This window comes from Lonchura striata, chromosome 2 (genome assembly GCF_050655825.1).
Source record: "Lonchura striata isolate lonStrDom1 chromosome 2, ASM5065582v1, whole genome shotgun sequence".
NCBI classification, from domain to species: domain Eukaryota; kingdom Metazoa; phylum Chordata; class Aves; order Passeriformes; family Estrildidae; genus Lonchura; species Lonchura striata.
In genome coordinates this window covers 25,839,497-25,860,149 of record NC_140704.1, presented here as the reverse complement: position 1 = coordinate 25,860,149, position 20,653 = coordinate 25,839,497, and the positions used below count along the sequence as shown (strand labels likewise).

At 42.1% G+C, this 20,653-nt stretch overlaps 2 protein-coding genes across 3 annotated transcripts; one reads left to right on the top strand and one right to left on the bottom strand.

Moving 5' to 3' along the window:
- The first annotated feature begins 54 nt into the window (after positions 1-54).
- On the top strand, positions 55-4,647 carry RPA3 (replication protein A3). Its single transcript, XM_021538365.3, has 4 exons — positions 55-177; positions 1,088-1,162; positions 3,068-3,176; positions 3,707-4,647. Exons 1-4 carry the CDS (start codon positions 79-81, stop codon positions 3,787-3,789), a joined length of 366 nt encoding a protein of 121 aa, XP_021394040.1. The 5' UTR covers positions 55-78; the 3' UTR covers positions 3,790-4,647.
- A 2,064-nt stretch (positions 4,648-6,711) lies between these two features.
- Positions 6,712-19,364, bottom strand: MIOS (meiosis regulator for oocyte development). 2 transcript variants are annotated; one of them, XM_085567248.1, is made up of 12 exons: positions 19,291-19,364; positions 18,640-18,734; positions 17,008-18,369; positions 16,713-16,811; positions 15,581-15,838; positions 14,585-14,754; positions 12,885-12,950; positions 12,165-12,323; positions 11,269-11,421; positions 9,904-10,108; positions 8,700-8,829; positions 6,712-8,485 (listed from the first exon to the last, which is right to left on the bottom strand). In XM_085567248.1, exons 3-12 carry the CDS (start codon positions 18,302-18,304, stop codon positions 8,389-8,391), a joined length of 2,634 nt encoding a protein of 877 aa, XP_085423374.1. In that variant the 5' UTR covers positions 18,305-18,369; positions 18,640-18,734; positions 19,291-19,364; the 3' UTR covers positions 6,712-8,388. The 2 variants fall into 2 exon arrangements, with proteins under 2 accessions (XP_085423374.1, XP_021394033.1); XM_021538358.4 differs by lacking the exon at positions 18,640-18,734.
- Between the last annotated feature and the right edge of the window lie 1,289 nt (positions 19,365-20,653).

Here is a 20,653-nt window from a genome sequence, read left to right as displayed (position 1 = left end):
GGGGAAGTCCCGCCCCGGCCGCCGCGCCCGCGGGGCCGCCGTCCCTCCCTCGGCGGAAGGCGGGAAGCGGCTCCAGCCATGGGTGACGTCCACGAGGCGCCGCGGCCGCGCATCGCCACGGGGCAGCTGGCGCAGCACATCGGGCAGCCCGTCTGCTTCGTGGGCCGCGTCGAGAAGGTCCGCGGGGCGCTGGGCGGCTCTGCGGGCGGGACGCGGCTGCCGCGGAGCCGTGCGTGCGGAGCCCTGCGCTCGGAGCCGTGCGCTCGGAGCCGTGCGCTCGGAGCCGTGCGCTCGGAGCCCTGCGCGCGGAGCCGTGCGCTCGGAGCCCTGCGCTCGGAGCCCTGAGCTCGGAGCCCTGCGCTCGGAGCCCTGCGCTCGGAGCCCTGCGCTCGGAGCCCTGCGCTCGGAGCCCTGCGCTCGGAGCCGTGCGTGCGGAGCCCTGCGCTCGGAGCCCTGCGCTCGGAGCCCTGCGCTCGGAGCCGTGCGTGCGGAGCCCTGCGCTCGGAGCCGTGTGTGCGGAGCCCTGCGTGCGGAGCCCTGCGCTCGGAGCCCTGCGCTCGGAGCCCTGCGCGCGGAGCCCTGCGCTCGGAGCCGTGCGTGCGGAGCCCTGCGCTCGGAGCCGTGCGTGCGGAGCCCTGCGCTCGGAGCCGTGCGCTCGGAGCCGTGCGTGCGGAGCCCTGCGCTCGGAGCCCTGCGCTCGGAGCCGTGCGCGCGGAGCCGTGCGTGCGGAGCCCTGCGCTCGGAGCCCTGCGCTCGGAGCCCTGCGCGCGGAGCCGTGCGCGCGGAGCCGTGCGCGCGGAGCCCTGCGCGCGGAGCCGTGCGCGCGGAGCCGTGCGCTCGGAGCCCTGCGCTCGGAGCCGTGCGCTCGGAGCCCTGCGCTCGGAGCCGTGCGTGCGGAGCCCTGCGCTCGGAGCCCTGCGCTCGGAGCCCTGCGCTCGGAGCCGTGAGCAGCTCCGGGCGGCCTGGGAGCAGGGCGGGAGGCGCGCGGGGCTTGCGGGAAGAACTGGCTGAGGCGGCCAAAGCTGTGCCGCTTCCGGGAGCCTTTGGAGCGCACAGGCCATTTCTAGACTTAGATGTTCTTTTGTAGATTCATCCTAGCGGGAAGCTTGTCGTGCTTGCGGATGGGCTCGGAAAGCATACGACTGTGGAGTTGAGCGAGCCTGTAAGTTAAGGAATGCTTTGTAAATACTTGATGCCGCCTCTTGTGGAATCCGGAGGTTTTGTCTCCTCTGAAACCTGCATATGAGGTTTTGAGTTATTCCACCTGTATTTCATTGCCTCTCTTTCTTGTATCTTACAGCTAACTTGTAGTCTTCTTACCCATGAGCTGTCTTGGTCTTGATCAATTTTTAGCTGGTGTTAAGTGACAACTTACCAGACACATCCCTATCTATTTTGTCTTACTCTACTAGTTGTTCACTAATATATTCCACTAAGTTTATTAGCTTTCTTTCAATTTCAGTCTTTCTATTTTCTTATTGCTTCTATAATAAAAAAGAACATAGTGTTTTCAAGAGTTTTTTGAGTTAACATTGTTGCATCCACTTAGAACACTTGTCATAGCATTTCAGTACACTCTATAGTTAGCTTGAAGCATTCTTTCTTAAAAAAAATCCCAAGCAATGAATGCAACAGGTATAAGATATAATTAGAACTACTGAACAAAAATACTGCCTCTTTTGTTATCACCTACCACTGAAGTAAGAATATTTCGGCAATCTCTTCTAAGTATGTTTTGTCCACCAAGAAATGTTGTAATTAAAGAATTATTTTAATTGTGATGGCAAATGCTCTAGCTTGACTCAATGCATGTGTATACTTACATCTTTTTCTCTGAATGAGTTGTTAAATGCTGAGAAACATTGCCATTTCCATGGGCAATAATTGTATATGGTACTCTCTCAGTGTTTTAAGACAAGAGTCTGTCCTTGTTGATGAAAACTGCAGTTTAATCTGGCAGAGTTTTGTCTTATAAATGTGAAGATTGCTGACATCAAACTGCAACAAAATGTCTCTTACCTTTTTCTTGAGTTTGTGAAAACATTTCCTGCCTTGGGTTGTTAAAAATTCAGATGTTAGCATCTGACCAAGGATTCTATAATATTTTCTCTAACAGTGTAAGTGGTTGAATTCCATAAATGCAAAGCTGTAGTGCTGGGCACTTCAGTCTGTGTTCCACTGCCTTGGGAGAAACTGGTGTGTGCAAAAAACCGAGGCCAGGTTCATCTCTCCAGTTCACCCAATGTCGGTGGGGAATAGATTTGCTAATCAAACTTTTTTTCCTTTCAATGTATTTCATTCTTTGTGCGTGTCTAGTTCCCTCTTTCAACAGAGGACCCCAAAATTATAGGAAGGGAATTTTTCCAGAAGACTTACTAGAAAGTAAAAAATAAGCCTTAGATATTGGAAGAGCATTACCAAAACAGTACTCCATTGTTAAAATTTTATCTTAAAAACAAAGAAGACATTCAAGCTGTATTAATTTGGCATAAGATATAATTTTTAGCCTTTTTTTCCTTTGTTCAACCAAAGACTTGTTAGTGACAGTATCTTTGTATTCTGAACACATACTTAAGAAATTATTTCCAGATATACCTTCTGCATGTGGAACACTGGAACTGCTCTCTGGAATGTGTGATACCTCCTTAACTCTTCCAGGGTTTATAATTGACAGGTCTGAATGAAGTGCATTAAAATCAGAATTGTTCTCTCTCTGTGTCCTAGATTAGTCTCTGTTCAGTGATTATATGACACAGTTTTATATACTTATGAACCAGTATCATTCCTTGGATCTTGGATGCATCTTTGGTTTTTTTTTTTTTTTTTTTTTTTTTTTTTTTTTTTTGGTATTGAATTGGCTATTACAAAATCTGTAAATCCCTAAGTGGATCAAGGTTTTTGTGGGTTTTTTGGGGGGAGGGTGACTGGGCTGTCCAGTAGTACTGTATTGTTTGATGTGGAACAGAATCTGTCATGAAGAAACCATCAGTTGTGGAGAGTTCCTTGCTGTGCAGTAAAGACAGCAGCTATTTAGTGTTACTAATTTCATCTTTGGTGTGTTTTCTAGCTGGATGAGGAGATTTCAGGAGTTATTGAAGTGGTGGGAAGAGTAACAAATCAGGCAACCATCATGTGTGCATCATATGTCCAGTTCCGAGAAGATAAAAGTTCATTTGGTAAGTAAGAATATACATTATAGCAAATTCATTTTGAGTTCTGAACTTGTCTTCAATAAATAAGCCTAGTTACTTTTTTTACAGACAAGGTCTTTCTTCAAGCTGCCAGATAAGGTGTAGAAAAGAAAAGAAAAGTGTAATGAAGTGTAATAAGGTGTAGAAAAGAAAAGTGTAATGAAAGAAGTTCTGTACTAAATATTGTGATTTACGGTTAAACTGTAGGGAGTGGCTCAATGCTGGAACCAGTCTAGAAGTCTGGAGCCAGCCATTGCTATGGCCTGATTGCTCTCCCACTCCTGACCATGTGGGTCTTACCTTGCCCTGGACCTTGTGTGGTTGTGCAGCTAGCAGGCCTAAAAACAACCCTCCAGAAAACAAGCAATGAGTGTTCCTGCCAAGGGAAATTGGGAGATTGAGGGAGACTGGGATCACTCAGCAGTGCTGCTTTAAAATGAGCAGTACTTGGATGTTCAGTGATTTGTGGGGAAATGAGCTTATGCATTATAACAATTTTCTTTGCCCTATTTCAGATCTGGAACTCTACAATGAAGCACTAAAAATTATTCATGAATTCCCTGAATACTTCCCATTTGGTACTGGGAGGAACACTTGATTTTTATTAGCATATCTTTAGAGCTTCAGAGGGCACAATACTGCGGCTTCTTGCCCAACAGAATGGTAATAGTTACATTTATTTTCAACAAATATACTGAAAAGACACTGTTACATGTGCTAAGTGTTGCCTATGAAGAATATTTTCTTTGAAAATGTATTTATTTAGCAAGGGGAACAAATGTGAATGTCTCACTGTATATTTTTAACCCTTTTGCATCTAAGAGGAGTGTTCTCTTGCAAGATCAGACTTTTCAGAAAATAAACATCCTTTTCTAGCTGGTAGAGGTTCTAGGCTATGTTACAGCAAACTTGTATGGAAAAAAATTGGTGGGATTTCAATACAAAGATTTTTTATTTGTTTTAATATAAATTTATTGTATGGAAGGGATATTTTGCATCTTGAAAATGGTATCTTCACCAATAAAGAAGATTCACTGCATTTAGTCATTTGTATCAGCATTAAATAATAGAGTGCTATTTTCACTGATATGTGGTGACTCATCTTCTGTTTGACCTGACACAGTTAAATTTAACAAAGTGGAGTATAAGGTTCTTTTGCATGATGCTAAATACTTGGAGGATGTCAAATTAGGTTTGGGGATTCCAATCACAGCTGAAGTCCCATCACAGCCTTCACTCTTGGTTGGAGTCTAAGCAGCAGTACAAGGATTCAGCCAGCTTGTCATGGTGACCAACCACAGGAACTTCCAACAGTTCCCAGTTTTGTTCCTATCCAGGCTATTTACAACACTTAGCAAAATTTTTGCATCACTTGAGGTAACACATTTTAAGTAAAATTGAACTTTGGAAATATTCTCTGCAAATTAATAAAGTATTTCAAAGTACTTTAAGTAAACTGTAGCCATGTTCTTTGAACTTTTGTACAAACAGGTTTCAGGTTTAGTAGTTAGGTTTAGTGCCTTAATAAGACTGATAGGTTTGTGCTTATTTAGAAACATCTCTTTTTTCAGTCAAGGAATATATTTCAAAAACTTACACTTTGAACTCACTACAAACTGGAGGGATGATCAAGTTAACAGAGGATCTGTTTTCTCCTCCCTCCCCACCTGGAAGATGGATACTCTGTTACAGATACGCAGTTACTCTGTCTGGGAAGGAGGTCTTCTGATGGAAGCTGCCTCATACACAAACAGAACACAAGGTCCATGTGGCACAATACCTCGCCCTATCACCATGTATAAAAGTGCTCAGTAGAATCAGATGTCATTCTTAATAACTGCATGCATGTTTTCCTAGCATTTAGAACTATTTTGTTCTATTCTGCTTTAGAAAATCGGTATTTTGTGTGAGTACATACACCCTGTAAAATATTATGTAGTTACCCAGACCACCCCTGCCCAGTGGAGCAGCCTGGCACTATATGGCTTTAGCACTTCAGACACCAGCCTGGGATATGAGGGCTTTTGAGAGAGAGTTTGAACACACCAAGTGGGAAATGCTGGTTTCCCTTTGTCGGTCTAGACTCTTATTAATGTGGTCGTGCAGCGGTGAAGGGTGCCTAGGCAAGCTGTACACAACCGAAAGATTTCCTTACTTGCTTTTTATTTGTCTGCTTCTCTACCAACCATCAGTCTGTGTGAATAAATGGCCTACCCTGGCTACATGTCTGTGCAAATCACACAGCAATGCAAGGAACTGTAAACGTTCTTGGTATTAGAGTAGTGCTCAGGTCATATAAGCATTTATCAGCATAATTTCCTACATTACTGTGTTGAAAACTGCCAGCTGTTTTAAATACCAAGAGAAAGACACAACCATGGGCCTGATGGTTAGCAGGGCCCCAGGCACCACACACACAGTCAAAGGTGAGAAACTGCCAGCCCTCATAGATAATAAAATGGGAAAATAGGGGCTTCCTGGGACACTGACCAAAGGGGAGGCACCAGGGCAACTGAATCAGAAACACCAGAGAGGGATGTCACCAAAGCCAGTAATGGACCAGTAATGGAAGGCATGAAGAGGAGCTGGTGGCTTCTTTAGGAGGACTTCTTTGGGGGGTTCCTACTATGCACAAGGAGGTGGGAACCTGGCAGAGGAGAAGAGGCATAGGAAGTGAATGCTGTAACTGGAGCAGAATTCCAGAAGTTCATGCTGTTTGGAACAGGACTACTCCCACTACATTCATGACTGACTTCTGAGACTTGGTACCTTTTTGCTGGGCTCTTGGCTGACCCTGCTTGCCTGCTCTGCTGTCCTGGCTTGGGCATAGACGTGGACATGCACAACACGTGCTCAAGAGCAAGGAGCCTGCGTGTGTGATGAAAAAGTGCTTGTGCTTAATCAAGGAAGGGCTGCAAGGCTGGAGCATCTAACAAAATTACAACAGTGGAATGTAACCAGGATGAGCCACAGGATCACAACATTTTAGCATGCAAGGACACCTTCAGCAGAGTTGAGTTGAGATTTACCAGGCAACAGTAAACAAAAATACAACTGCAGCTAATAAAATGGGTGTACCTATATTTTTGTTAGAAAACAAGAAATCACCCCAAAAGTGACAGATTTATTAATTTAAAAACGAGACAAGGAAAAAAAAAATCTGGTAATTAAAGACATAGAGCTTTTGCTTTGTAAATTTTGCAAATAGTGTTAACTACTGACCTGAAAGCTTGATTACTAATTGCAACAAGCAAAACCCATAGTGCCAAAATATACATATTCATAATCCAAAACACTGCAACGCTATGAGTATTAAAGTGAGCACATAATTTAACTCAGTGATAGAATTTTACACACACAGTTATAATTGAGATGAAAATATTGTAGATGAATTTTCTTTACTTGAGAAAATGAGACACTGTATGTTGACAGTTGCATTCACCTCAATATGGAAATTATCAGGGAAATTTACTAAATGTTACTATACAAGAATAAAAAACAAATACTTGACACTTACCAATCCTCATTTACATAAACCAAAACCTTTATTGCCTGTATTTATATAAATAGGGTATCATACAGTAAGCTCCAGTTTACATTTATAAATGGAGAACATTTTGAAGAGCTCTTCAACAGCAATGTAACGTGTGCAAAAATACTGGAATGAGAAATAAATATTCTATAAAGAAAAAAAAAAAAACAAACTACTCTCCCATGCCTAGAAATATCAAGTACCTCTGAATTTTTAAATTAAAAAATTATCTCTGCCAATTTTAGATCAAAATAAATGCAGCAGATGTATTACAACATTAACACTAACTCAGAAAATATAAGCCAAAGTCCTGATGTACATCCACAGTACATGTAGATCTTGTACATTTCCACATTTTAATTTCTTGAAACTACACTAGAGCACATAGAACTAGTGGTATATTACAATATATTCTCTTTGAAACACCAATTTTTACAGTCCTGGCAAACAGTACCAGTTTATTGCTAGCATTCCATTTAGTATTTCATAGCGCACAAGTGTTGAGTAACTTGTATACTGTAAATAAACACACACCAAGTAAACTGATGTTATTATCACATACCTTAAAACAGGTTTGGGTTTTTTTCCCTAATTTGTGTGAACATTGCCTAGAGTCAAGGACAACAATACCAATTAGCTCCTAGCACAGTATTAGCAAAATATCACTGATGTTCTCTCAAGTTAATAAATAATCTTAATTCCAGCTGGTAACACATCTAGAAGTACTCTGATCAATTACTCAAAAGTGGGAACAGATGGGTGTCCACTAGTGACCAGAAGCAGGGTTTATACAGGTTGATTCCACACTACCCAGTACATTTCTGAAGTACAGGGAAATACTAATTATCTCAAAGTCTTCAAATATTTTTGTAGTCAAAACTCTGCATGTAGTTTAAAACTTACGTATTTACAAGTCTCCAGTCCTCGAGATTTCAGATCTTCACAGCACTAAGTTAAAATTTATCAGATACAACCTCCTATAGTTTACCTGCACTCTGCACAGAAATTGTCACATGACTTCTCAGGGAACTATTCTCTAGGATACAGTCATCACTAAGAGAGAAAAGCCCCAAACTCTTCAGCATTAAAATCTGCATCAGCTAGAATGTAGCTTAGTTAAGTAACAACTTGAATTGTAAAGACATTGCTTTACTATCAACAAAACCTGGGAACAGAAAGAAAAGGATTTTTCTTTAAAATAAAAATGTTTAGAAGGTACTTAGCAGTGGTACTTTGAATAAACTTACAAGGAAACAACTGAACATTTGCATAAAAGACAGTAATCAAACAATGAACAGAGTAATCCACAGCGTAACTTTGCCATCTTCTTTTCAAGTGTTTATTTTGAAGGTCTGCTTTCACAGCATATAAACTCAGCTTTGGGACCAATCAGCATTTTTCTGAAAACTTTTAAATAAAAGTCTTCTTTACATTTTAGCAAATTCAAAGAGTCCACAATTCCAGGAGTGCTTTTCTTCAGTCCTCTGTACCTATAGGCTCACTTCAGGAATTCCTGTTTCTACCAAGCACAGTCATACACACATCATTTTACTACTTTGATAGCAATTTATTTTTTCACAGTAAGTTACAAATTACCTTTGTCTAAAATGTCTGCTTGGACTATGATGGACATCCATTAGAGAGCCACACATTTTCTAACAGTATTTATGCCTGCACAGTCTCTGCTGGAACGAGATTCCCTGTTGTATCCAGCTGCATACACTTACAAGAGCAGGCAGAAACTGGGCACTCAGTATGGTCCCTAAATAGCAACAGCCAAAAAAAGAAAAAAACAGGTAAAATAATTTTGCAATTATACATTTAACTATGTGCAGAGGTATAGTATCTCAGAAAAACCCAATATCATAGTTCAGTTTTATTATTTCAACTTTATAGTGATAGATACAGGGAAGAAGATATGCTGTATTCAGTGCAGAACATGTATGAAAATTAACAAAATTTTAACATCAACTTACCTGAACCAGCTCAGCATATGTCCAGCATGTCCACCATGCCTACAGTTGTGACACCAAGTAAACCAGTTGTTGAACTGGGCTAACTTCTTGTCTTTGCTAAGATCCACTTTTTCATCTGATTTGGATCCTCCTGTCCAGAGGCAAACCCACCCCCACAAATATGGCTGAAAATCATTACACTTAATTTACATTTCAGTCCAACAACACCATTAAAATGATTATGAAATAAGGAACATTATGTGAAAAAGCATCACGATTTTAAAATAGAAGTCAGTAAAAATATTAAGAGCTGTAAGAATGCCAAAAAATAATTAGACTGCTAAACGGTTGCTTCACATCTTATAGATATGCTAAACTTGCCTATTAAACAAGTTTTACAGACAGAATCTCCTTCAATGGTGATTTATGCCTTATTGATTGATTTATAGTCCCGTGAATTATGGGCCTGTTCTGCTGTACATGAAATCATCTGCTTTAGAAAAAAAATCAACAAAATCTAAGTTGGATTGGAACAAGTACAATATAGAAGTCACAAAAAAGATGAGTGAAAGAATGAGAAGAGGTAAAACATGACAACAGTACAGCTGCTCATGGCTCTGTAATGAGACTGACTTAAAAATATGGTTGAAATCCTTTTCACGTAGACATTATATAATGCTGAGCCAAAGGCATTTACAACCAAACAATTCCAGCCATAATACCTCTTAGCTGTGACAGCATGACCCATGCTTTCTTTCATGCTTAGTAACAAAAGGTACACCATGCTTCTCTTTCTCTTCCAGCGAAAAATTAATTAATTCACATTCAATGATTTGTGTAGCATGACTACAATTCATCTCAAGAAAACACACTCCCCATTTCTTTCAGTTGTAAAGCTCACAATACTGATCCTCACAATACTTGGATCTTTACATCTGTTTAACTATGGAATTTGACTGACAATCTCATGGAAAATTTTAAGAACCAAGTAACCGCATACTGTCTGACCATTAAGAATTGAAACAAAAGTTTCATCCCAAAATTAGATGGGATGTAAACAAGTTCTCAATTATGGTCTTTCTGCCTTCAAAATGACAAGTGTGAATATTTACAGTATAAGCACAAATAGAAAATAAAAGTGCAACAGAAGATCTTTCAATAGGAACTGCTAATTTGGCCTCCAACTAGTACTGTAGCTGAATAACTAAAACCCACTGTGTCATACCTGGACAGCTGGAAACTGGTGTTCCCATATTTATCAAGCAAAGTGCACAGCGGGGAAGGGGCTTACGGCAACCAGGACAGCTCGTAACTTTTGACTTGGTTGGTGAACCGCTGACTCCATATTGGCTAAAACCTCGCCCCTGATGAGGAATAGCTGAACAGCTGTAAGAGATTGATTTTCCACAGAAATTGCAACTCACAAACACCTAAAGAGAACAGATGCCCATTAATTTCTTGGTTTGGTTCCACTTTTACTACACCTGTGAGTGAATCCATTCAAGCTAATTAACATTTATTTACCACATATTCTAGAGTGCCCTGGAAAGCCACGGCTACTTGTGGAGGAGCTCTTAACATCTTGGTTTATAGATGAGGCACACAGCCCTGAGAAGTAGTCCTTAATGATGCTCACTAACTTCAAAAGCACATAAAAACATGCACACTTGCTAAAACTTTGAAAGATATTATTTAAGGTAATAAAAGCTGTATCTTCAGTAATGGAAGAAATTAGGTTTATTCTACTAACTACATAAAGTCTAGTCTCTCCCTCCTTCTAGTCAGATGACTCACACTACGATCCCCAACATAAGGATTTATCATAGTATTTACCTAAATCCCTCATGTCACAAGTTATGACTTGATACCAAGGAGCATGTATTTCAAATTCTTTAGGGCTATTTATGTTAACAACATAAGGAAGGACCAGTAAACTCAGCTCCCTCCCATTTGGAACAACTCTGCTTAAAATAATTCAAAACCAGCTTTCCTCAGAAACTCTCAGGCCCTAAAGCTTGTAATGAACATACTTAGCAGACATGAGAGAGTTAAAAGTGCCATGGTAAGACCATGTTGGCTGAAACTGCCACTACATGTTAAAAAGACACCATTTGGGCAGGGCATTAGTTTTTAGGTCAGTGTATGTTCAGAACTGATAATGAAATTTGCTGCTGTTCACTTTAGTTTCAGGTTCAAGGGTTCAAAACAGCTTTGAAATTTTTTTTCAATTAAAACAAAAGCAATCTGAACTAGTTCCATGGTTTCAGCATCATCAGTCTCACCCTGACACTGAATTCAGCTGGGTGATACATCTCTGATTTCATTTTTCAGCATGTGAGAGAAAAAAAAATCAAATTAATTTCCAGTTTCCCCAGAATAAAAGTGTTGATACTTTACAGTTTCTGAAAGACCTGTTATTTGAAAAAAAAAGTGACACCTCCTTTTTTTTAGGGCAGGCTAAGTTGAAATATTTCTTTTGCACATAAATCCTCATGAAAACCAAGATACGGCTAGCAAGGGTTTTTTTACAGAAGTACCATGTCACATTCCTTTCTGGACTGGTCATATTTCATATAAGATTTATATTTACCTGGGCTAAAGGCTTTGAGCTGGGATCCAGCTTACTCCTATGAATATCAAATTCTGCACGTTTATGCCAAAACCTCCAGGCATCTAAAAGATTCCTGTAGTTCTCAATCCAGTACTGAACCCTTTCATCCTTAAGTACGTCTGATGGAGAACCCTAAAATAGGCAGGAAAAAATGTCAGACATACATTAAAGACACACAATACATATTGCTCATTTTTTCAAAAGCTTGACAAGTTGTACTACAAGGCATAAGAAATAATACAGTGTCATTTATCAGGAAGAAGATGAATTTTGTGTTAAATTGTAATGTGAGTTTGATAAATGTTTTCTTCAGGTTCTCTCTGGTTGAAAATACTTGTGCTGCCACATCCTCCTAAGAACTCATGCCTGTGAGATGAAGGATTTGAAAGTTCTGTCATGTATCACAATCTTTATCACTGTCATGACTGCATATGCACTTATATACACCGCTGCTACTGTGTAAGGGCCAAGGCAAGTCCATTATTAAAAAAAAAAAAAACAAACCCAAAGCCTACAAAAAAACAAAATTCCTCACATTTTTTCTCTACCAAAATCCTGAAAGCAGAAAAAAAAAAAAAAAAAAAAAAAGAAAGACAATGTCAGGAAACACACCAGCAATAAACAGATAAATGGGTATTCCCAGTTCAGCTATTATTTTCTTTTGCCTTTTTCCTTTACTATCTCCTTAAGCTACCTTAGCAGTTAACACTGAGATTCAGATTACTCCACACAAAAAAAAAAAACCAAAAAAAAACCAAAAAACCAAAAACAACCAAGTGTCTGAATTAAATACAGAAAATACCTTTTAGTTCACAAGATAAAGAAACTATGTTTAGTTTTCCTCCATAAAATTTACTTTTGAGTGAAACACTGACCTGTAGCATGCAATAGCTTGCTGTCTGGACATCTCCAGTTCTGTCAACATAACTTTCCATCAAGTCAACTCCATCCTTTGTCAGCCCTGTTAATAATATTCCCTCCAAATTCCCAGCCTCTTTCATTTCATTTGTCAGCTTTTCAATAAACCTGTTGAGCTAGAAGAATATTTATGAAGAAATATATAAATATATGTAAAAACAGCATCTGCAGCTAACAGAACTAATTGCTTGCTGGATGTTATGCAGAAAAAGTTAAATTACTAGATTGTATGAAACTGCATGAAATCAAGTGTTTATAAATAAACTTTAAGCTTCCTGATAGAAAATGCAAGGAGAGTGGCTATGTATTCTTAGAATACTTTGGTGAATTTAAAATATAACATTTCTGCTGCAAAACCAAACCAGAATTTGAGAGAACATTAACTCCTGGAAATAAATACTGAAGAAACAGAAAGACTCTCCAGTAAAGCAGGTGCACTGTTAATGCCTCCAAAACCACAAAACCAATAAAGCCCCCAAATCAACCAACCAAAAATGGAATCAAAAATTAAGCTGGAAGTACAAACTAAAAACTAGATTATACTATACCTTATATACTACTCTGGTAAGAAAAAAAAAATCACTTATGACTCATTATTTCCACTGTTCACCCCTCTACCCCAGAGTTCCTTCTGCCTCTGAATAAAAAGTTTTTTAAATGTGCAATCACAAACTTACCTGAGCATCATTGAGGAACTTGCAAGCAAATGCCACTCTGTCTCGTACAGCTACGTTATTTTCATACTTTAGAGAGAAAAATGGGAATTACTAACATCAGATATGTATTCATTTTTCCAACACATTGTAAAAATCAGAACACTTGCAGTACTGTCTAACTAATGCAATTAAATTGATTTGGTACAAAGAAAATGTAGCCATCTGGAGAAGGCTAAGTCTAAATATCAGCTTACTTGTCTGTACTCACAGACACAGGTATCAGAGGAAGACTATGGATATGGGAACAATCTACCAGGAAAGCCTGGTACAACACATCCTATAGGGTTTATGAAACTCTACAAAAATGAACTTTGCAAGTCCTGTAGAGGACTTAGTGCTTCCAGCATGTATAGCCAGGTGTCTCGCCAAGTCATAGGCAGAAGAAAAACAAACCAAGTTCAGTTTACTGTATTTACATAATAAGTAGCCTAACCACTCCATTCCTTCCTTATATTGCAAAAAAAAGTTAACAAAGCAAACAAAACACCCCAAGCAAACAAAAACTAAACATCCAGAACGAATTTCTCAGAAGTACATTAACACTTGAGGTTCAGCAGTGTATAACCATTTTACTAGATGTGACACTGAAGAAAAAAAATATTTCTCTATATTAATTCTCACACTTAGCTATGCCCATACTTTTCCCTCTGATATTTTCAGATTAGGAATTGTGACTGTTTTTCATTGCCAAAATAAGATGTGCTTGGCAAAATCTTTCATGCAGATTTCAACAGGCCTCACTGAAGGAAAAATTAAAATTAAACCAAAACAAACAGCACCTTATCATGTGTGAATTGCCTATTGATCAATAAAAAAGTCTATAAAAGTACTACCAAACATCCAGAGAACAACAATACTCTCTCCCAGGGGCGGGGGGAGGGGGGGGGCGGGCAGGGGGGAAATTTCAGGTTTCTCTCCTCTGGGATTCTAACCATTTTTATTTTTCATTACCCTAAGAGCATCAAATTATGACAACTCCACTTTCAACAGCTTTGGGCCAATTACTCTGCTGCATTACAGGAGTCCTCTCCTAGGCTAAATAATTCATACTGAATCAAGTATTTCTACTCTTCTCTAGCCAGGAATCAAGTACATTAACTCCTCCAAAGGCTCAAAGTAGCTCATGATTAAAGATTTAGTTTGCCCTTTAAATGGCATTTCTGTATCACTTTCAGAAGGCCTAGAACTACTCTATTTACTGTTTCAACAAAGTGAAATTATTTTAACAAGTAAGTAAGGGAAAATAAAGTACAATTCAATACAAAGGTAGCTTGATGAAAGTTCTGCAAACTCCTCTGCATTTAGTCTGCTTTTTGCAAAAGCATTATTAATCTCTATTCTGTTTCTTCCCACTGCTTACATTATTTTGATAATGTATTTCTGGAGGTTTAATAACTCCATGCTAAAAATAAAATTCCTCTTAAAAACATGTTAACTATAATCTCTATTTTGGCCGTTCATGCATGACTTATTCACTAACACAACATTCACTAATATGAGATAATTCTTCTGCAGAAAGATATGCTATTTGCCAGCACCAGGATAAAAGGTATTAATTTGATTAATTCTTGGAGTATACAGGACTCCCCCTACATAAGAGCATGTATCTATAAGCTCCTATTTCATAAAGAAATTTTAACCTATCACAGAAATTTACTCACCAAAACACCATCATATGAACCAGACTCACTCGTCAGGAAAGCAAACATAGCACACAAGTAGGGATTGTTCAACTGCAGCCTTAGAGTACTGCACATTTCTCTCCAAAGTGAGTTCTTCTCATCTGTGTAGCCTGACAGAGCCATTGCTACTACATTAAGGTTCAGATCACCTGATTTATGAAAAGCAATCAGTGAAACAATATCATTCAAGTAAAGGACTTAAAAAAACATCCAGTTAAAATTGTAAATGAAAGCATCCATTTGAAGCACAATGTTTTGTTAGGATGCAACATAAAATGTAGTAGAATTAACACTACCTAAGTCATGTGCAGACACTACTACATATAGTAACTTTATATACCTTTGTCTGTGTAAGTTAGCATCTACATGCATAACAACCCCTTTAAACAACATCACACTACTTGTGGTATTTTGAAATAGCTATCACAAAAGATTGTCATTTATCCTAATTCATATCCACAAAAACTGAAAAGACAGGCTTGTATATCCAGCTGTTGTTCAACAGACCTAGCTGGAGGATGACAATTTTATACAAAAATTTCAAGCTAAGACGCTGTCTAAAAATGCGAAAACTACTCAATGTAAATGTTCATTCTGTCAGAAAGTTCAATTTTATTCTTGAATTTCAAAATAGCATGTCTACAGTCTGAACCCTCCCTGTGGAAGGAACAGACAGACACTTTTTCCCCCAGCAGCTCCATTAAAGTAAAAAGAATCCCACTAGTTCTGAACATAAGCCTTTCTGGGGCTTTTATCAGGAAGGAAATTCTGAAACGTGATCTATTTTAAATAGACAGTATGGCATATGGTAATCTGATGAGTGAAATATCAGGATTTGTCAAGCTACAATACAAGTGTTTCAAGTAACAATTTCACAACAGAGCAAGCACCTCTTCCATACTTTTTCTATAACTCTGTTAACGGAAAAAATCTACTAACACAGTGCCAAAATAAAAACCAAAACACAGTACACACCTTTTCCTGAGGAAGCCCCTTTATTCAGAATTTGTATTGCTCGCCGTATGTCCAAGTTGAAAAGTGCTACAGCAGCAGCTCGCTCCCAGTCTCCCTCCTGCTCCAATGAATTTAGGAAAGGTTCCACATCTAAGTCTGTTCCCTTCTTTATCCACCCACAGAGCTGCAAAGCCAAAGATCTCTCCTCACTCAGATACTGAATAATATCTGCCTGTCTATCAGATCCACTCCTGCTGTGCCTGAGGTTCTCTGTTGTTCCTAGAAAAGGGAAATAAATTAAATTATGCTTAAATCACAGTTTCAATTGCAATCACAACACAAAGATTTGATTTCAATCATAAAGCAGAGCGCAAAAGCTGAGTGTCTCATTTTAGTACTTTAACATTGCTTACAACTCCATGGGAAGGAGCAGCATGCACAAAATTATTTTGATCTACTAAAAATTATGCACCTAAGCTTGACACATATTTCTCAGTCCTTTTCTCTTTACCACTTATTACATTTGACAGTTCTCAGTATGTTCAAATTGAAAATACATAATACACTGTCAAGCACCTGCTCTACCAGCTCTCAGTCTGCATAAATGTGTGAAAAGCTTTCCCACAACTGAAGACATATATTGAAGAGAGAAAGTATTCAAATAATAAATTATAGTAAGAAAGATTTCAGCAAGCATGAGGCAGAATGTGATGAACCAGGGTTGATCACCACTTCAGAACAGGTCAGCTTATTTAAACATAGTCGTACAAAAATACTTAATACAATAACAGTGAAAACAGCAATGATGTGGAGCTTTGAAAAATACAATATTCTGCAGGGAATATAATATTATGCAAAAAAGTATAATATTATTCAGGGAGCAAGAATTCTTAATGCCATAGTCAAAATTCAACTGTTTGAAACAGTTCCAAGATTTACTTCTGAGGATACTATGCTTCTATAATTACTGACTTTCCAAGAACACTGAAAACTCTGGAAGTTACATTAACTTACATTATTAAAACACAAACAGAAATACTTTGTTTTTATATTTTTGAATAGTCTCTTTGAACAACTGCCAAAGACAAACTCATGAGTGCATCATTCTGCAAACATACTACAACAATACTTAGCAAAGTTGGAACATTCTTACCCAAAGATGACTTCACAATTGATTTAATGCCAGTGTAAACTAAGGGACCTTTGTTTCCTGTAAGTTTTTGATCCATATCTTCAGTATACTGCTTCATAAGTATTTTCATGTATAGGAAACTTAATTTTTCCCAAAAATGTTTTTAAAAATTTAAAGTCACATCCTGTTAACATATACAAAGTATTAACAGGATGTTGCATTGTATTTAAAGATTTTAATGCATTTTATGTAAGTAGTTTACATATAAACATATCTTACTTCCTTAGGACAAAAACTACAACAAAATAAAGGATATAATGCAGAGTGTACCAAAGTGATTTCAGCTGAGGATCTTCATTTCCAGCTAGGAGGTGATTTCTCCAAACTTGTTCAGTATCAAGACCATACCTTGACAGAGCTCTGAGGCGCATTTTGGTTGCTATGTCTTTTTCCAAGGAACTAGCCTTTCCTTCTTCTGTACACTCATACAAATGCCGTCCACAAGCCCACATTAAGGATGTCACTGGGCTCCATGCAAGAGAAATTCTTTCAAAAACTGTGAAGTCGGACATAGTCCTGTTGGGAGTCACTACTACCATTCGATTTTGACTTGTGGGATGCCAGGCAAATGAAGCAATGTAATTTTCACATGGCTGGACACTTCGTTCAATTATTGTCGGCTCAGTTTCATCTCCAATAGGGGTGGGAGTATGCTGCATGTCATACAGTCGAATGATGTTACTATCCCTCGTTAAAGTAGCTAACAGTCCAGTCCTTGTTGGACACCATGCAACTTTTGTTAAGGGTTTTGGTTGCTCTGTCAGGGTCAAAACAGGCTTTTCAAACTTTCTTAAATCCCATATGGCAACCTGACCTTCATAGAAGGAAGCAACACGATCGTGGAAATAGGGATCAACAGTCACTCCTTGGACAGCCTTGGTGTTTACAAATATTTTTTGGCTTGTGTTCCTAAGATCAAAGATAGCCAGATTTCGATGCATTCCAGCTAGTAGCAGTTTCTGATCCCGTGGAAGCCAACAGAGAGAGAGACAAGCATCATTCTGTCCTAATTCATATAGTGGTTTTGTAACTACCAGGCCTGCTTCCACATCTCCTGCTGAAAGCCTCACTTTCTCTGTAGCAACTGCAGTCTCTGGGGCATATTTGCTGCTGATATCCCAGATCAGTACGGAAAAGTCAGCCCGATGTTTATCTAATCCAGCAGCAAGCCAGTTGCTATCCAGTGGGTTCCACGCCAGAGTATTGCATTGCCGAGCGTGTTTGGGAACAAACTCTTTGCCTATCAAATCTTTACATTTTGAGTTGTGGTCTTGACCAAGGCTGGTAAGTACCACTCGGCCATTGGCCTGTCCAACAGCAAGGAGACATTCAGGATCATACTTGGGATACCAAGCCACACATTTCATGTACGGTGTATCCGAATTTATTGACAGTAGCGTGGCCGTAGTTTCCTCTGACAGCCGCAAGGACCCTGCCTTGAGCTCAGAACTTACGGCAGAGTCAATGTGATAAAGGCTCAGCTCTGAATCACACACAACAAATCTGTCAACATGGTGTGGGGCCCACAGGATATCAGGTTTGGAGCCACTCATGGCTAGGGTAAGTTGACACACAAACTCTGCTAAGAAGGTTCAGGTGATATCCATGCATATGGAAACTGTTGAGAAAATAATTTGTAGGAACGTTATCAAAACCCAAGTTCTTTATCTGAAATCATCATTAAACAAACAAAACTAAATTATTTATATAGGAGTTTATCTCCTAACACATTTCACGCCAAATCATTATGCACTCTCCTCACAACACCTGCTGTTTCTGGTGGTATGTATGTACCAAGACAGAACCAACACAGCCACCTACAAACTGATGACAGCAGGATTTGCTGTGTTTACAAACTCCACACCAGTATTAAGCAAGAAGACATTACCCGTGATGCGCTGTGGCAGGATGCGTGGGTGTGACACATATGGCACACTCTGGGAAAGACCCACTCCTTCAAACATATAAAGTGAATTTCCCGGCCTAATTAAAAAGCATTAAGTGACAAAAATTAGTCTGTCAGTTTTGTCTAAAGCCTACTCCACAGGCTAGAAAGGCTTCCTCTCTTGGAAGATTTCAACAGAAATTAATATTGTCATCTAATTGGACAGCTCCCAGTCCCACCACCTGCCCCAGTGCTACCCTGTCTCCGTTCGTATCTGTTCCAGCAACAAATAGGCACATTACTGTCAAACTCCCCGCACACGTTCGGTAGCTGCATGCCCAGAATCACTACACGTGCCTATATGCAAACAGACCGCAGAGGTCCTGCACACGTCTGCTATCATTGTGATAAAGGACAGGCGAGATGGGGAAGTATGAAAAAACAGCATTATTTACGACACTTGGGCCCCTCTGTGTGCCTGCAGGTCACTACCCCGGCCGCCTCCGAGGGGCCGCAGGGCCCCGGCCGCGGCCCGCTCCCGGCAGGAGACGCGGAGCGCGGAGGCGGCTGCAAGAGCGGACCGGAGCCGGGAGACCGCCACCCTGCCACCCTGCCTCCGTCCCTCCGTCCGTTCCCGGGGGCACAGCCGCTCACCCAGCCCGCAGAAGGCTCCGGCCCGGCCGCCCCAGCGGCGCCGCCGCCGCGCAGGGGAACGGGAAGCGCGCGGCGCTTCCGGCGCGCCGGGGAAGCGGAAGCGGAAGCGCCGCGCGCGCTCCTCCCTCAGCCGCGCGAGCGGAGCGCAGCGGCCCGGGCCGGGAGAGGGCCGGGAGAGGGGCGGCTCCGGGCCGGGAGAGGGGCGGCTCCGGGCCGGGAGAGGGCCGGGAGAGGGGCGGCTCCGGGCCGGGAGAGGGGCGGCTCCGGGCCGGGAGAGGGGCCGGCTCCGGGCCGGGAGAGGGGCGGCTCCGGGCCGGGAGAGGGGCCGGCTCCGGGCCGGGAGAGGGGCGGATCCGGGAGAGGGGCCGGCTCCGGGCCGGGAGAGGGGCGGCTCCGGGCCGGGAGAGGGGCCGGCTCCGGGCCGGGAGAGGGGCCGGCTCCGGGCCGGGAGAGGGGCCGGCTCCGGGCCGGGAGCGCAGCGGCCCGGGCCGGGAGAGGGGCCGGCTCCGGGCAGGGAGAGGGGCGGCTCCGGGCCGGGAGAGGGGCGGCTCCGGGCAGGGAGAGGGGCGGCTCCGGGCCGGGAGAGGGGCGGCTCCGGGCCGGGAGAGGGGCGGCTCCGGGAGAGGGGCCGGCTCCGGGCCGGGAGAGGGGCGGCTCCGGGCCGGGAGAGGGGCGGCTCCGGGCCGGGAGAGGGGCGGCTCCGGGAGAGGGGCCGGCTCCGGGCCGGGAGAGGGGCGGCTCCGGGCCGGGAGCGGGGGCGGCTCCGGGCCGGGAGAGGGGCGGCTCCGGGAGAGGGGCCGGCTCCGGGCCGGGAGAGGGGCGGCTCCGGGCCGGGAGAGGGGCCGGCTCCGGGCCGGGAGAGGGGCCGGCTCCGGGCCGGGAGAGGGGGCGGCTCCGGGCCGGGAGAGGGGCGGATCCGGGAGAGGGGCGGCTCCGGGCCGGGAGCGGCGGCGGTTCCCCTCAGGACGCACTTTTGGCAGTGGGCTCCAGGGTGGCCCTCCTGGTGCAGGGGGATTGGACTGGAGCACCCTCTGCGGCCCCCTCCAGCCTGAAGCGTTCTGTGACCACAAAGAGCATCTGAGTCTCATCACTTTTGCGACTGCCTTAAAACAGAGGCCAGACACAATTAAGAGAATAAAAAGCAGTTATATTTGTTGAAGGGCCTCTAGTTGCATTTAGGGCAGACGAAGCTCCCTCAGGAGCTACACCCAAAAATGGACCATGCGTCACAAGTTTTCATACTTTGATAAGTTTGATCCCTTTGCATATTGGGGTTTAATCTTCCAATTACAGCTATAGGTAACGAAGTCATTACCTAAGTTTGCTCCCCTCCACCTCACTTTACATTTCTTATAGCTCACAC